The 17,258-nt window shown below is 45.6% G+C and overlaps 1 protein-coding gene across 4 annotated transcripts in view; it reads left to right on the forward strand.

Moving 5' to 3' along the window:
• The window catches only part of noc4l (nucleolar complex associated 4 homolog), a 41,219-nt gene that overhangs the window by 21,855 nt on the left and 2,106 nt on the right, over window positions 1-17,258 (forward strand). For 2 of the 4 annotated variants that reach the window (XM_068054619.1, XM_068054620.1), the window contains 6 exons: window positions 1,782-1,893; window positions 2,549-2,609; window positions 6,416-6,526; window positions 12,739-12,902; window positions 13,526-13,608; window positions 14,442-14,555. In XM_068054619.1, coding sequence (XP_067910720.1) covers window positions 1,782-1,893; window positions 2,549-2,609; window positions 6,416-6,526; window positions 12,739-12,902; window positions 13,526-13,608; window positions 14,442-14,555 — 645 coding nt within the window. Of the gene's footprint in view, window positions 1-1,781; window positions 1,894-2,548; window positions 2,610-6,415; window positions 6,527-12,738; window positions 12,903-13,525; window positions 13,609-14,441; window positions 14,556-17,258 lie in introns of those variants that run through there. The other 2 variants (XM_068054622.1, XM_068054621.1) reach the window with 2 other exon arrangements.

Here is a 17,258-nt window from a genome sequence, read left to right on the forward strand (position 1 = left end):
TAGTTAACTGTGTATAAAGACTGGCTAGAACCAGTTTGATCTGGAGACCAGCAAAGCGTGCTCCATGAAGGAAGAATTTTGTCTCTCTCAGCAAAAAATCTACTTTGGTCTACAGGCTGTGTTTTGCCTGGAGAGGGAACAAACCCCGGAAAGGAAATCTTTGTATTGTTAGAAGTAGCAAATTCCTTAATCTTAATATTCATTAAAGACTGTTCGTCAGATTCGCCTGGAGACTTTGAGTAGCATCTGACTATTCAACTCTGGGCCATCTCACCGAACCAGGAACATAACCCACAAAGTCTTACAACCCAGTTATTTTATTCTTAAGAAACAGATCTAATTTAAAAATCATTTTTAAACTGGTTAACTGTTGGTTTTTGAATGTATGTGTGTGTGCATGAAGGTTAGGAGAAATAAGAAGCTATAAAGTCTTTTAGACATAGATTTATCTCAATATTGTTTAAGATTTTGTTTATTAATAAATAGTTAATTTGTTGTTTAAAGATACCTGTTTGGTGTATTTTATTCTGGGGGTTAATAATGTGTTTAATTTGGCTAATTTCCAGTAGGTGGGAAAACTTTAATAATATACTGTGACCTGTGGAGTAATGGGACTGAATTGACAGTGCATTACTCCCTCGGTCATAACAACGGGCATTGAATGCCAATGTCATTCGCCTTCCGAGAGCAACTAAAGCAATAAATAGATGGAGGGGTGATATACCAGTATGTTAAGTATTAATCTCTGGATTTGCTGAGAGTGCTCAGTAGTGTGAATTATCTGCGAGCAATCGTGGTGATTGGCATATGTTGGATGCAAGTAAGTAGTTGTGTAATATTGATCTTGTAGGCTGCAGCCAGGGTAAGTGGAAGCCTGGTTAGAATACTGACCATTACTAATCGATTATCTTCCCATCAGACCCCAAATCCACCGAGGTACAGCAAAATAAAATGTCGTCGTAATTTCTAGCTGGGAACAAGCTGCAAAGGAGGAGATACTTGCAGATAACAGAAGCAAAATTCTGCGATTGCTGGAAATCTGAAATAAAAATGGAAAGTACTGGAAATACTCAGCAGGTCAGGCATTATCAATGGAGAGAGAAATAGAGTTAATGTTTCAGGTCAGTGACCTTTCATCAGAACTGGCAAAGGTTAGAGATGTAACAAGTTTTAAGCAAGTGCAGAATCAGAAAGGTTACCACCCGACAGCACATTTCCTTCCCCATCACTCCCTTTGAGTTCTTCTGTACTTGTTGAAAGCCCATTAAATCTCTAACTTTTTCCAGTTCTGATGAAATGTTAACTCTGCTTCTCTCTTCATAGATGCTGCCTGACCTGGTGAGTATTTTCAGCATTTTGCTTACAAAAAGCGGATGGTTAACAAGAGGTTACAGTCAGAGACAAGGCCAGCTTATTGGGGTGTAATTATAAGACTAGTGGTCAGGGGTTCTTTGAGCTGACGTAACAGTCAGGAAGACAATTTACCATGATGGTAGCTCACAAAGGTCACTTCTTCTAATCATCTTGGAATCCGCAGTAAAAACAAGTTATATTAATTATCATTTAATGTAATACTGTAGAACAGATGTATAAGACCAATATTGTTAACAGTCAATATATATATTAAAGCTCGCTGTTTAAAACCACTCACGCCCGAATTATGCAGAAGCTGTTTTTGCAGAGCAAATAACCCTTTGTTGCGACAGTAACCATGGGAAATCCGTAACGAGGCTGAAATATTAGTGAAGGTTTTAAACAGAATATTACTTTGTTTTTTACAGCTATCAACTAATCTTTATAAGAAGGTGCTGGTGATTTTGCACGAGTCCATTTTGCCACACATGAGCAAGCCAACCCTGATGATCGATTTCCTTACCGCTGCCTACGAGATCGGTATGTGAACAATGTGAGAAAAAGCGGCTCTGGTTATTCGCTTGTTCCGCGTTTCTGGTGTTCCCCGTATGTAGACTTCACATCTTCACAATGAGGGTTGACCTGCACTGCCCGGTATTTGATTATACAATGGCATGAGTTGGAAGTGCAACAGTGAGGTCTCTTGTATCCTAAATCGCACCAAGTCCCCTTCACCCATCACCCCTGTGCGTAATTTTGCATTTCCTACATTACAACAGTGACTACATTGGCTGTAAAGCACTTCAGGATGTCCTGAGGTCGTGAAAGGCTGAGCAAAATACAAGTCTTTTTTGCATCTCCATTGTCATTGGTAGGGCCTTTAACTGCCAGGTTGAGACACTCTGTAGCTTCATTCCAAATCCCCCTGAGTTGCCACACCAATATCTGCCTCCTCCCCATCCTCCTCCTCCTGCTTTGTAAAGCCTCCTCAACAGTGTCGTTAGTCACCACCCCACCCCTCCTCCAAAAATCCTGCCTGGTGTCCAGTCTCCTCTTTGTAAAGTGCTTTAGGAATGCTTCCCTGTGTCATACATGTGCTGGATAAGGGCAGGCGACTGTTGTAGCTATTGGTACTGTTTGTGGGCTCTGTTCTCTGTGAATGGTTTAACTGACATTATATCCTTGACTTTTGTAGGAGGAGCCATAAGCCTACTTGCCTTAAATGGGCTTTTCTATCTCATCCATCACCATAACCTGTAAGTTTCTCAGTCATGTGGAATATGAACAATTAACAAACCACAGTGAAGTCTCTAAATCTGAAATCAGATTTGGGGAAGATTTTGACTTGTTATAAATAATGACCAGCAGCTGTTGATTAACCGGCACACCTGGTATGAATGCAAACTTTCACAAATAGCACATCACAAAAGTGTATCATCTCTGCACATTGTGTGTGTATCGTCAGTGTGCGGTTTGTGATAAGTATTGCAGTGTGTATGTCGTCTGTATGAAGACTGTACATGATGGAATCTGTGTGCATGCGCAGTAGATGTCATAGATTCATAATGGCACAGAAGGAGGCCATTCGGCCCATCGACTCCATGCTGGTTCTCCATAGATCAATCCAGTCAGTCCCATTCCCCAGCTCTATTCCTGTACTCCTTATAGGTTTATTTCCTTCAAGTGCCAACCCAATTTCTCTTTGAAATCATTCATTGTCTCTGCATCCACCACCCTCATAGTCAGCAAGTTCCAGGTCATTGCCGCTCGCTGCGTAAAAAGGTTCTTTCTCCTATTCCTCCTGCATCTCTTCCCCGAAACCGTCAATCTGTATCCCCTACTCCTTGTGCCATCAGCTAATGGGAACAGTTTTTCTTTGTCTACCCTATCCAGGCCTGTCCTAATCTTGTACACCTCTATCAAATCTCCCCTCAATCTCCTTTGCTCCAAGGAGAAAACCGCAGCTTCTCCAACCTAACTTTGTAACTAAAATCCCTCATCCCTGGAACCATTCTGGTGAATCTCCTCTGCACCCTCTCAAGGTCCCTCACATCCTTCCTAAAGTGTGGTGACCAGAACTGGACACAATACTCTAGTTGGGGCCTAACCAGAGCTTTATAAAAGTTCAGCATAACCTCCCTGCTTTTATACTCAATGCCTTTATTTATGAAGCCCAAGATCCTATATGCTTTGCCAACTACTGTCTCACTATGTCCTGCCAGCTTTATAGACTATGCACATAAATGCCCAGGTTCCCCTGTCCCTGTGCACTCTTTAGCACTGTACCAGTTAATCTATATTGACGCTCCCTAGCTCTTCTACCAAAATGCATCAGCTCATATTTCTTTATTAAATTCCATCTACCACTTGTCTGCTCATTCTGCTCACTTATCTATGTCATGTTGCACTTGATTCATATCATCCTCACTGTTTGAACAAAGAACAGTACAGCACAGGAACAGGCCATTCGGCCCTCCAAGCCTGCGCCGATCTTGATGCCTGCCGAAACTAACACCTTCTGCATTTCCGGGGCCCATATCCCTCTATTCCCTTCCTATTCATATATTTGTCAAGATGTCTCTTAAACGTCACTATCGTATCTGCTTCCACCACCTCCCCTGGCAGCAAGTTCCAGGCACTCGCCACCCTCTGTGTAAAAAGACTTGCCTCGCACATCCCCTCTAAACTTTGCCCCTCGCACCTTAAACCTATGCCCCCTAGTAACTGACTCTTCCACCCTGGGAAAAAGCTTCTGACTATCCACTCTGTCCATGCCGCTCATAACTTTGTAAACCTCTATCATGTCGCCCCTCCACCTCCGTCGTTCCAGTGAAAACATTCCGAGTTTTTCCAACCTCTCCTCATAGCTAATGCCCTCCAGACCAGGCAACATCCTGGTAAACCTCCTCTGTACCCTCTCCAAAGCCTCCACGTCTTTCTGGTAGTGTGGCAACCAGAATTGCACGCAATGTTCTAAGTGCGGCCTAACTAAGGTTCTGTATAGCTGCAACATGACTTGCCAATTTTTATACTCTATGCCCCAACCGATGAAGGCAAGCATGCCGTATGCCTTCTTGACTACCTTATCCACCTGCGTTGCCACTTTCAGTGACCTGTGGACCTGTACGCCCAGATCTCTCTGCCTGTCAATACTCCTTAGGGTTCTGCCATTTACTGTATACCTCCCACCTGCATTAGACCTTCCAAAATGCATTACCTCACATTTGTCCAAATTAAACTCCATCTGCCATTTCTCCGCCCAAGTCTCCAACCGATCTATATCCTGCTGTATCCTCTGACAATCCTCATCATTATCCGCAACTCCACCAACCTTTGTGTCGTCCGCAAACTTACTAATCAGACCAGCTACATTTTCCTCCAAATCATTTATATATACTACAAACAGCAAAGGTCCCAGCACTGATCCCTGCGGAACACCACTAGTCACATCCCTCCATTCAGAAAAACACCCATCCACTGTTATCCTCTGTCTTCTGTGACTGAGCCAGTTCTGTATCCATCGTGCCAGCTCACCTCTGATCCCGTGTGACTTCACCTTTTGCACCAGTCTGCCATGAGGGACCCTGTCAAAGGCGTTACTAAAGTCCATATAGCCAACATCCACCGCCCTTCCCTCATCAATCATCTTCGTCACTTCCTCAAAAGACTCAATCAAATCAGTAAGACACGACCTCCCCTTCACAAAACCACGCTGTCTCTCGCTAATAAGTTCGTTTGTTTCCAAATGGGAGTAAATCCTATCCCGAAGAATCCTCTCTAATAGTTTCCCTACCACTGACGTAAGGCTCACCGGCCTATAATTTCCTGGATTATCCTTGCCACCCTTCTTAAACAAAGGCACAACATTGGCTATTCTCCAGTCCTCTGGGACCTCACCTGTCGCCAATGAGGATGCAAAGATTTCTGTCAAGGCCCCAGCAATTTCTTCCCTTGCCTCCCTCAGTATTCTAGGTTAGATCCCATCAGGCCCTGCGGACTTATCTACCTTAATGCTTTGCAAGACACCCAACACCTCCTCCTTTTTGATAATGAGATGACTGAGACTATCTGCACTCCCTTCCCCAGGCTCATCATCCACCAAGTCCTTCTCCTTGGTGAATACTGATGCAAAGTACTCATTTAGCACCTCGCCCATTTCCTCTGGCTCCACGCATAGATTCCTATCTCTGTCCTTGAGTGGGCCAACCCTTTCCCTGGTTACCCTCTTGCTCTTTATATATGTATAAAAAGCCTTGGGATTTTCCTTAATCCTGTTTTCCACTCCTCCAAGTTAGCTTTCATTGACAAATTTTGAAATTTTACTCTGTATTCCAATATCCAAGTCATTTATGTTTATCATATTCTCATTTTGCGTTCTCCATGTGCAGTCTGTGCCTGTATATCATCAGTGTGCAGTCCATGTATATGTATTGTATGAATTTGCATTGATCCTTGTGAATATTATCCTTTTGCAGATTGTGTGCAATCAGCATGTACATCTGCAATTCATGTGTGTGTGTATTCTCTGTGTCTGTGTGTGTGTGCAGACAGTCTGTGTTGTGCCAGTGGAAACAGTTTCTCCACATTTACTCTATCAAAACCCTTCATGATTTTGAACGTCTCTATTAAATCTCCTCTTAACCTTCTCTACTCTGAGGAGAACAATCCCACTGTTCTAGTGATCTCCTTGACACGTGCTTCTCTCATGCTCAGCGCTGCTGTTAATTCACCATCCTGACTTGGAACTATATCACTGTTCTTTCACTGACCCTGAGTCAAAATCCTGGAACTCCCTCCCTAACAGCACCGTGGGTATACCTATCCCACATGGACTGCAGCGGTTCAAGAAGGCAGCTCACCACCACCTTCTCAAGGGCAATTAGGGATGGGTAATAAATGCTGGCCAAGCCAGTGACTCCCACAATCCATGAACGAATTTTAAAAAAATTGCTGCAGAAAATTCTCAACTGTGAAAACATAGTTTGCTTAAGCGACTATTCAACCTTTTATGTTCCCTTTTGAATTGTGTAAATGCTGACTCGGTGTTTTTTCTTGTGTGGAGAGAATATCCAGACTTTTACAAAAAGCTGTACAGTTTGCTGGATCCAACTGTGCTACATGTAAAGTACCGGGCGAGATTTCTCCACCTGCTGGATCTCTTCTTGTCGTCCAGGTCAGTATCTGCATCTACGTGACCCATTACCAACTGCATTAGATTCTTGTTGACATTTTAAAGTATAGGTTCTAAGCCACATTACCAAACCCTGTATATTTGGTTAGATTTCTTGGTATCCTGCTCTCACAGTACAAATAGATAAAATCAGTTCATACGCCCTCAGTGCTTTTGTTTTTCATCCACAAATTCAGTGTTTTCCTCCTCGCTTTCAGTGTATGTTTCTCTGATTCTGGTCTTTAATGCAGCCCCCTTCACTCCAACATTAGTGGCAGAGCCTTCAACCATCTCATCCTAATTCTCTGAAGTTCCCTGGCTAAACCCCTCCAATCCTTTTTTTCCCCACTTTATCAAGACCCATCTTTTTGCCAAGCCGGTCACAGCTCGGTATCTGTGCGTTTCTGTTTGTGAAGTAGAATCACTGAATGATCCAGCACAGAAGGAGACCATTCAGCCCATCGTGCCTGTGCTGGCTCTTTGATAGAGCGACCCAATTAGTCCCACTCCCTCTGCTCTTTCCTCATAGCCCAGTGAACTTTTTCCCTTCAAGTATTTATCCAATTCCCTTTTGAATTTGAAGGTGCTTCCATTGCCCTTTCAGGCAGCACGTTCCAGATCACAACAACTCGCTGGGTAAAAACAAAAGTTTCCTCAGGTTGCTTCTAATTCTTTTGTCAGTCGCCTTAAATCTGTGTCCTCTGGTTACTGACCATTCTGCCAGTAGAAACAGTTTCCCCTTATTTACTCTCTCAAAACCCCCCCATAATTTTGAACACCTCCTTTAAATCTCCTAACCTTCTCTGTTCTAAGCAGGACAATCCCAGCTTCTCCAGCCTCTCCATATAACTGAAGTCCCTCACCTTTGGTACCATTCTAATAAATCATCTCTGCACCCTGCCCAAGGCTGTTAAGAGTGACCATCATTTTTCAATCTTCTCTGGCCACAGACATAGTGCTGGAGGTTAGCTAACATTGTAACAACGTTTATAAAGGAGGAAGGCATCGAGTGAGTAATTACAGGCCAGTCAGCCTAACCTCAGTATTTGGCACATTATTGGAAAAAATTCTAAATGGCAGATGGTTATTTAGAAAGGAGCGGGTTAATCAAGGGAAGTCAAAACACAAGAAATAAGAGCAGGAGTAGATCACTGTGATATAGCCCAACGAGCCTGCTGTGCCATTCAGGACATTCATGACTGATCTTAGTCAGCATGGATTTGTGAAGGGAAGGTCCACTCTGACTAACTTGATTGAATTTTTTGAGGAAGTAACATGGAGGATCTATGAGGGTATTTTGTTTGAGATAGTCTGTATGGATTTTGCAAAGACTTTTGACAAGGTCCCACATGGCAGACTGGTTACAAAAGTAAAAGCCCACGGGATCCAAGGCAAAGTGGCAAATTGGATCCAAAAGGAAGCAAAGGGTAATGGTTGATGGGTGTTTCTGTGACTGGAAGGCTGGTTCCAGTGGGGTTCTGCAGGGCTCAGTACTGGGTCCATTGCTTTTTTTGTGGGATACTTCAGTGATTTAGACTTAAGTGTAGGGGATACAATTAAGAAGTTTGCAAATGATACAAAAATTGTCCGTGAGAGGTCACTCCATAGTTGCCTCACAGCGACTAAAACAACACGGAAGGCAGCAGTTACGGGTTATAAGTCCAGATAAATTGGCGTAGAAACTGGGCGCCACGGGTTGCCTTTGTCGGTGGGAGAGGTCATTGCACCTCACTGGACAGCTACCGCACGCCTCAAACCGGGCAGCCCCCGGTCAATAAGGTTCTGTCCCGCCACAGTCCACCTGCTTCAATGGGTGCTTGGAGCTCAGGGTCATTGCCCGAAAGGTGGACTGATACACCGCACCAAACAACATGAAAAAAGGAAAGAAGGTACCAGCCCTTCGCTTTGCAAGCTGGAACGTCAGAACTATGTGTCCTGGCCTGTCGGAAGACCTTACACAAATCAACGATTCTCGGAAGACCGCCATCATTAACAATGAGCTCAGTAGATTCAATGTGGACATTGCAGCACTTCAGGAGACTCGCCTCCCCGCGAGTGGCTCTCTAGCAGAGCAAGACTACACCTTCTTCTGGCAGGGCAGGGATCCTGAAGAACCAAGACAGCATGGAGTGGGCTTCGCCATCAGAAACTCCTTGCTCAGCATGATAGAGCCTCCCTCAAATGGCTCGGAATGCATACTGTCCATCCGACTGCTCACCACCTCTGGTCCAGTACACCTACTCAGCATCTATGCTCCAACACTCTGCTCCCCACCTGAAGCTAAAGACCAGTTCTATGAACAACTCCATAACATCATTAGCAGCATCCCCAACACCGAACACCTATTCCTGCTGGGGGACTTTAATGCCAGGGTTGGGGCCGACCATGACTCATGGCCCTCCTGCCTTGGGCGCTATGGCGTTGGAAGGATGAATGAGAACGGGCAGAGACTGCTTGAGTTGTGTACCTATCATAACCTCTGCATCACCAACTCGTTCTTTCACACTAAATCCTGTCACCAGGTTTCATGGAGGCACCCAAGATCACGTCGTTGGCACCAGCTAGACCTCATTGTCACAAGGCGAGCCGCCTTAAACAGTGTTCAAATCACACGCAGCTTCCACAGTGCGGACTGTAGCCAGCGGAAAAGCCCCTGTGAAGGACAGCATTACCCCTGAAATAATCAAGAGTGCCAAGCCTGCTATACTCTCAGCACTACATGAACTGCTATGCCTGTGCTGGGACGAGGGAGCAGTACCCCAGGACATGCGCGATGCCAACATCATCACCCTCTATAAAAACAAAGGTGACCGCGGTGACTGCAACAACTACCGTGGAATCTCCCTGCTCAGCATAGTGGGGAAAGTCTTTGCTCGAGTCGCTCTGAACAGGCTCCAGAAGCTGGCCGAGCGTGTCTACCCTGAGGCACAGTGTGGCTTTTGTGCAGAGAGATCGACCATTGACATGCTGTTCTCCCTTCGTCAGATACAGGAGAAATGCCGTGAACAACAGATGCCCCTCTACATTGCTTTCATTGATCTCACCAAAGCCTTTGACCTCGTCAGCAGACGTGGTCTCTTCAGACTACTGGAAAAGATCGGATGTCCACCAAAGCTACTAAGTATCATCACCTCATTCCATGACAATATGAAAGGCACAATTCAACATGGTGGCTCCTCATCAGAGCCCTTTCCTATCCTGAGTGGTGTGAAACAGGGCTGTGTTCTCGCACCCACACTTTTTGGGATTTTCTTCTCCCTGCTGCTTTCACATGCGTTCAAATCCTCTGAAGAAGGAATTTACCTCCACACAAGATCAGGGGGCAGGTTGTTCAACCTTGCCCGTCTAAGAGCGAAGTCCAAAGTACGGAAAGTCCTCATCAGAGAACTCCTCTTTGCTGACGATGCTGCTTTAACATCTCACACTGAAGAGTGCCTGCAGAGTCTCATCGACAGGTTTGCGTCTGCCTGCAATGAATTTGGCCTAACCATCAGCCTCAAGAAAACGAACATCATGGGGCAGGATGTCAGAAATGCTCCATCCATCAATATTGGCGACCACGCTCTGGAAGTGGTTCAAGAGTTCACCTACCGAGGCTCAACTATCACCAGTAACCTTTGTCTAGATGCAGAAATCAACAAGCGCATGGGTAAGGCTTCCACTGCTATGTCCAGACTGGCCAAGAGAGTGTGGGAAAATGGCGCACTGACACGGAACACAAAAGTCCGAGTGTATCAGGCCTGTGTCCTCAGTACCTTGCTCTACGGCAGCGAGGCCTGGACAACGTATGCCAGCCAAGAGCGACGTCTCAATTCATTCCATCTTCGCTGCCTTCGGAGAATACTTGGCATCAGGTGGCAGGACTATATCTCCAACACAGAAGTCCTTGAAGCGGCCAACACCCCCAGCTTATACACACTACTGAGTCAGCGGCGCTTGAGATGGCTTGGCCATGTGAGCCGCATGGAAGATGGCAGGATCCCCAAAGACACATTGTACAGCGAGCTCGCCACTGGTATCAGACCCACCGGCCGTCCATGTCTCCGCTATAAAGACGTCTGCAAACGCGACATGAAATCGTGTGACATTGATCACAAGTCGTGGGAGTCAGTTGCTAGCATTCGCCAGAGCTGGCGGGCAGCCATAAAGACAGGGCTAAATTGTGGCGAGTCGAAGAGACTTAGTAGTTGGCAGGAAAAAAGACAGAGGCGCAAGGGGAGAGCCAACTGTGCAACAGCCCCGACAAACAAATTTCTCTGCAGCACCTGTGGAAGAGCCTGTCACTCCAGAATTGGCCTTTATAGCCACTCCAGGCGCTGCTTCACAAACCACTGACCATCTCCAGGCACGTATCCATTGTCTCTCGCGATAAGGAGGCCCAAAAGAAAAGAAAGAAGAACTTCAGTGATTTAGACTTAAGTGTAGGGGATACAATTAAGAAGTTTGCAAATGATACAAAAATTGTCCGTGAGGTTGATAGTGAGGAAGAAAGTTATAGACTGCAGGGTGACATCAATGAGCTGGTCAGGTGGGCAGAAAAACAGCAAATGGAATTTAATCCAGAGAAGTGTGAGGTAATGCATTTAGAGAGGACAAACAAGGCAAGGGAATGTGCAATAAATGGTAAAATTCTGAGAAATGTAGACCTTGGAGTGCATGTCCACAAATCACAAAGTGGCTGGACAGGTAGATAAAGTGGTCAAGAAAGCATACTTTATTGACCAAGGTTTAGAATATACGAGCAGGGAGATTATGCTAGAACTATATAAAACACTAATTAGACTGCAGTTAAAATACTGCGTACAGTTCTGGTCACTGCATTATTGGAAAGGTGCAATCGTATGAGATAGGATACAGAGGAAATTAACGAGGGTATTGCCAGCAATTGAGAATCTTAACTATCAAGAAAGATTGGATAGGCTGGGGTTGTTTTCTTTGGAGAAGAGGCGGCTGAAGGGAGTTTTAATTGAAATGTCGATGGGAAGGCCCTATTCCCCTTCGCAGAGTGGTCAATAACCAGGAAACATAGATTTAAGTTAATTGGTAGAAGGATTAGAGGGGCGTTGAGGAGAAATATTTTCACCCAGAGGGTGGTGGGGGTCCAGACCTCTGCCTGAAAGAATGGTAGAGGCAGAAACCCTCATCGCATTTAAAAAAAACACTTGGATGTGCACTTGAGGTGCCGTAACCTACAGGACTAGGGACCAAGAGACTGAAAGTGGGATTTGGCTAGGTAGGTCTTTTTTGGTCGGCATGGATACGATGGGTCAAATGGCCTCCGTGTCACAGATTTTCTGTGATCCTTTGGCCATGACACAGTGCTCCAGCAGAGGCCTAACCAGTGATTTATAAAGATATAACATAATGGCCGGGATTTTACTCCGCTCCCGACTTTGGGCTCAGTAGTGGGGGGGGACGGGGGGTGGTGGGTGCACCGGAAGATTGTTCCGACAGTAGCTCACCAGGGAGCCCGATGCTGGGAGGGCCGGACCCAATCTTCCTGGCGCTGGCGGGTCCTCCCCCCACTCGCTGCTGGCCGACGGGACCCAGCTTTGAATATTTAAATTAATGATATGAATATATTTAAATAAACTTGCCTCTATTCTTACCGCCATATCCTGAACGGAAGCCGGCACTCCCACATCTTCACTTCCCCGACTGGGGTAAGCAGGCACCGCAGTGGTGGGGAAGGGGGGGAAACGGGGTCAAATTTGCATAACTAGTGGAGGGGATGGTGGGAAGGGGTGACCTGTGAACTTTGTTCAGTTTGAGGGATGAAGGTCATATTTGAAAGGTAAGTGTTTTGGTGGGGTTGTGGGGGAGTGGGCAAATATTAATTTTATTGTTATTGGGGAGTGGGAAAGGAGCGTTTTGACCGGAACAATGTTATCTTTAAAAATGTAAATTAGCCAGTTGCCCTTTTAAAAATGGCGCTAGCGCCCGTCCACAGGCAGCTGCTGCCATTGCTGGTGTCGAAGAGGCCACCCCCTCCACGTGATTGGGTGGGGGGGGGCTGATCGGGTCATTCGCATGGGCCGCCACGAGGAAGGTCATGGTGGCGCGCGGCTTGCTCATTAAGGCCGACATTTTCTTCACCCTCCACCGCTCCCAGTGGGGGGAGTAGAAAATCCGACCCAATGTCCTTGGTCTTGTACTCTACCCTTCTGTTTGTGTACATAACAGGAAGTGTTTGATTTTTCTTTTCCTGTATCCAGCCATTTACCAGCCTATCTTGTGGCAGCGTTTAGCAAACGATTATCTCGGCTGTCTCTTACCTCGCCTCCTCAGGCCCTGCTGATGATCATTCCGTTTATATGTAATCTAATCCGTCGACATCCATCATGCAAGCCCCTTATTCACAGGCCCAATGAAGCTCAAGGTACTAGTCCTTTCACCGTTGTCTACTGTGAATTATCTGCAGTGAAGTGTTTTTTTTGTGTTTGCTGTGCAATTTCACTCCTCCAATGGAATCTGCGATGCATCTTACTGATCACACAAAAACCACAGACTAGTAAACTAGCAGTTATATATTGGTGACCAATATTCCATTTATATTTGAAAGATTTCTGTGTTATCTCCTGATACTTTGTCATCAGGTTGTTTAGAAACTAAAATTGAGTTGGACTTCATTTTGAAAAAACAGAGACAGGAGAGAGTTGAATTTGCACAGGAATGCGCTGACTAAAAGGGCGGTGGAAGCAGATTCGGAGTATGTTTCAAGAGGGAATTGCCTAAATACTTACAAAGGAAAAATTTTCAGGGCTATGGGGAAAGAGTGAGAGGAAGTGGGACTAATTGGATAGCACTGACGCAATGGGCCGAAAGGCCTCCTTCTGTGCTGTATGATTCCAGATTTTTCAAATTAATTTGCACAAAAAAGTTTTGTTTTATTATTTAATTTTATTCTGATTTATTTGATTATATTCTGCTCTGGGTGAGCAACTGATTCAAGGTGCTCCTCCAGTGCAGACTCCTTTTGTTTTAACTTTGGGTATTTTCCAGATCTTTCCACTGATCCGTACATAATGGACGAGGAAGATCCCTCAAAGTGCCGAGCGATGGAGAGTTCTCTGTGGGAACTACAGGTTCGTCATTACAGTGAACAATGTTTCCTGCCTCTTTGGAATAGCTCTCCGATACTTACAAAGGGCACCCAGAAACATGTGTTAATATTCCAATCCCAGGTACCTGCATTGTGGAAAATACATGGAATTAAAGCAAAGTCCACAGCAAAAGTTTCCATTAACTTAGATGTAAAAAATAGGAACAGGAGTAGAGCATTCAGCCCCTCAAGTCTGCTCTGCCATTCAGTAAGATCATCGCTGAACTTCTACCTCAACTCCACTATCTGCCAATCCCCACGTCCCCTAGTATCCGAAAATATAGTGATCGCTGCCTTGAATATCCTCAACATCTGAGCATCCACAGCTCTCTGAGTTAGAGAATTCCAAAAATTCTGAGTGAAGAAATTTCTCCTCATCTCAGTCCAAAATGACCAACCCCTTATCCTGAGACTGTGACCCCGTGTTCTAGACTCTCCAGCCTCTCAGCAACTACCCCGTTCAGCCTCTTAAGAATTTTATATGTTTTAATAAGATCACCTCTCATTCTTCTAAACTCTGGATAGTATAGGGCTATTCTATTCAATCACTCCTCATAGAGCAACCCTTTCATCCCAGGAATCAATGTAGTTTGTACGCCCTCTGTTCTCTAGCTTTACTTTGTGTGCGTGGAGTTCTGTGTTCTTTGTCATGTGGGTATGAGACTGTGTTTTCCAGCTGTGGTTTATTCTGCATGGACAGTGTTCTGTAGCTTTGTTCCGTGGTGCAATGATTTCAAGAGTCCTCTCCCAACAAATTCTGCTTGGTATTTAAGGAAGCACAGTGCCAACTTTGTTTTTGCTAATTATCTCTTTCAGGCTCTGCAGAAACATTACCACCCTGACGTTGCCAATGCCGCAGCAACAATAAATAAAGCTTTGTCAAGCCAAGAGGCTGACCTTTCCTCACTTCTCAATCTTTCTGTTTCAGAAGTGAGTAATAACCTTGTACATTTCCTATATTTTGATTTGTCTGTTACTGATCAGTAAGGTTATTGATCTGTGGTTCAACAAAATAACAAATTGAATCGTTGAATAACATCATTGGAATTCCCAGAAGGATGCTGTGATCCACTGATTTATTCTTTCAATACAAACCAAGCAGTTTAATCACCAACTTCCTGAATCATGAAATGCCGAGATAATGGTATTGCAGCGTTTCTGATACTGGACAGAGGCTGGGATTTTGTGGAGGTGGCGGGGCTCGGCCTTTTCGCACCCGACCAGTGCGATCCTCCGTTGCTCTGGAGGCAAATTTTCTGGTGCCGAGATCTCCATCCCTTTAAAGATAGGGATCCCGCCTCCAAAGGCTGCCGGCCAATCACCGGGTGGCAGCTCAGCAGTATCGGATGCACCACCAGGAGCCAGTACTGCAGAGGCCTCGGGCTCAAGCCCAGCGGTGGAACCCTGGAGAAGAAGTAGGTGAGGCGGGGTTGCTGAGGCCAGTCCAGAAGGCCCTGGCGAGGGGGTTAGGCATGATGTCCAGGAGGAGGGGGGTCCACGGAGGTGGAGGTTTTGCCAGCAGGAGTCCTCTGTGGGCCACAGATTGCCCACGGAGAGACACCCCCTTCCCCCAAAGCCTGCAAGGAGAGTGCCTCGTTTTACAAGGTGCCCTCCCCACGTGCCGGAGGCCCCCTTCCCCCGCCCCCCGTTACTAGGTCAGTTAAGGGACTTAATTGGCCTCTGGGCAGGAAGGCTGTCATTGGCCTGTCCCACCCCGGCACAATCGCTTGGCGACGGGTCCTCCGCCACCACCTGTCGCGGCCCCTCCACCTCCCACCCCACCTAGGGAGGCCTATAAAATTCAGCCCAGAGAGTTCAAATCCCACAATAGCAAGGAGTGAAATTGAAATAATTAAATCCAGATAAAATGACAATGAAATCTGGTGGGTATTGGAAAAAAACAAGAGGGTCGCTCATGATTTGTGGGGAAGGGAAGCTGCTGTCGTCACCTGGTCCGATTTGCATGTGACTCCAGTCCTGTGCCAGGAGACTGATTCTTAACTCTTTCTGAAGTGGCCTGGCGAGCCGCTCAGATGTAAAAGCCACACCTTCTGGGGGAAACTAGCGATGGGGAATCAATGCAACCTTGCCAGCAACCCCCGCAGAACAAATGGTCAGTCCAGATTCCCATTTAGTAAAGGTAGGGCTCCTCAAGATATTAAAATAAAAGCAAAATACTGCAGATGCTGGAAATCTGAAATAAAAACAAGAAATGCTGGAAATACTCAGCAGGTCTGGCAGCATCTGTGGAGAGAGAAGCAGAGTTACATATTAATATTATTTGGTTTGATGTTTACAGAGCTGATCGAGAAGGCCTTGCATCTTAGTAACTTTTGAAAATTCTTAGTGATTGGTGCTCGGAATATGGAAAGGTCTAGTTCATAGAATTATAGAATAGTTACAGTGCAGAAGGAGGCCTTTCTGCCTGTCGAGTCCATACTGGATTGCTGCAGGAGCAGTTTAGCTAGTCCCACTCCTTGGCCCTCTTCCTGTAGCTCTGCAGATTTTTTCCCTTCAGATTCAATTCCCATTTGAAAGCTGTGATTGAATCCACCTGCCTCTGTTGTGGTTCTGTACTTGACTTCCAACCTAGGGTTCCAATGTGGCTCAGGCTTGCTTGTGTTGGGGGAACTCGCTTCATTTGCTATTCAGGCCACACGAAGCCTCTATCGAAAGTGAGGCATGCTTCCTTGTTGCTTCATTTAAATCTCAGTCCTGGTCTGGTTATTGAGAAGCTGAGGGACATGTGGTGCTGAATACCTTGGAAGGCAGGCAGTTGAGAGTTTGAAGAAGAAAAATAACCAGTGGCAAATCACTGACAGTACCTAAGTAACCAAAGACGGATGTGTGGACCCAACAGAATGGGCAAGTTGACCATTAATATGTCAATGATTCATTGCCGCTGGATTAAAATCCTGGAATTCCCTTGGAGCAGAATCAGAACAGCAGGGGTTTCAAGATGGGGGCTCAGCACCACCTTCTCACGGCAACTAGGGAGGGGCAGTGCAATGCTGGCCTCGCTTGCGATGCCTGCATCCCAAGATTAAAACATTTTTTAAAGCTGGATGTATTAAGCTGAGGGGAACCTGAGCATGTTGGAATTTCTCTGAGTTCATTGGGCTTAACCCAGTATTTCATCAGCGTAATGGTGCAGGAAATCTGCTGGAATTAGTGAGGGGTTACTTATCCGTAAATGATGTTGGTGCAGTGCCTCAGATATACATTGTATGAATCGCTTGTGTGATCCATTGCTTGTTTTGAATTGGAAAACCTGCTCCAATAAGAAAGGGTGGTAAGAAAGACTGGACTCAGAGATATATGGCACCTCCACAGGCAAGTCCCAAAGTGCTTCCTGCACAATGATTTTCTTTGAGGTGCAGTCAGTGTCCTCCCTTTTTTCCATTATGAAATGTTTTGAAAATGTTTCTTCGTATTATATGGACAAACGGGACTAAATACTTGGACACTTGCTTAATAACTCGCATTCACTGTAATGCAACATGTATTGTACACAGGGATACTTTCACCTCAGCATTTGGTTGAGGCTGAGATTAGTTTGGGATTGAGACAGAGCTATGGGGAGAGCGTGGGGCAGTGGGATTAGTTTGGGATTGATACAGGGCTATGGGCAGA

This window comes from Heterodontus francisci, chromosome 23 (genome assembly GCF_036365525.1).
Source record: "Heterodontus francisci isolate sHetFra1 chromosome 23, sHetFra1.hap1, whole genome shotgun sequence".
Classification (NCBI taxonomy): Eukaryota; Metazoa; Chordata; class Chondrichthyes; order Heterodontiformes; family Heterodontidae; genus Heterodontus; species Heterodontus francisci.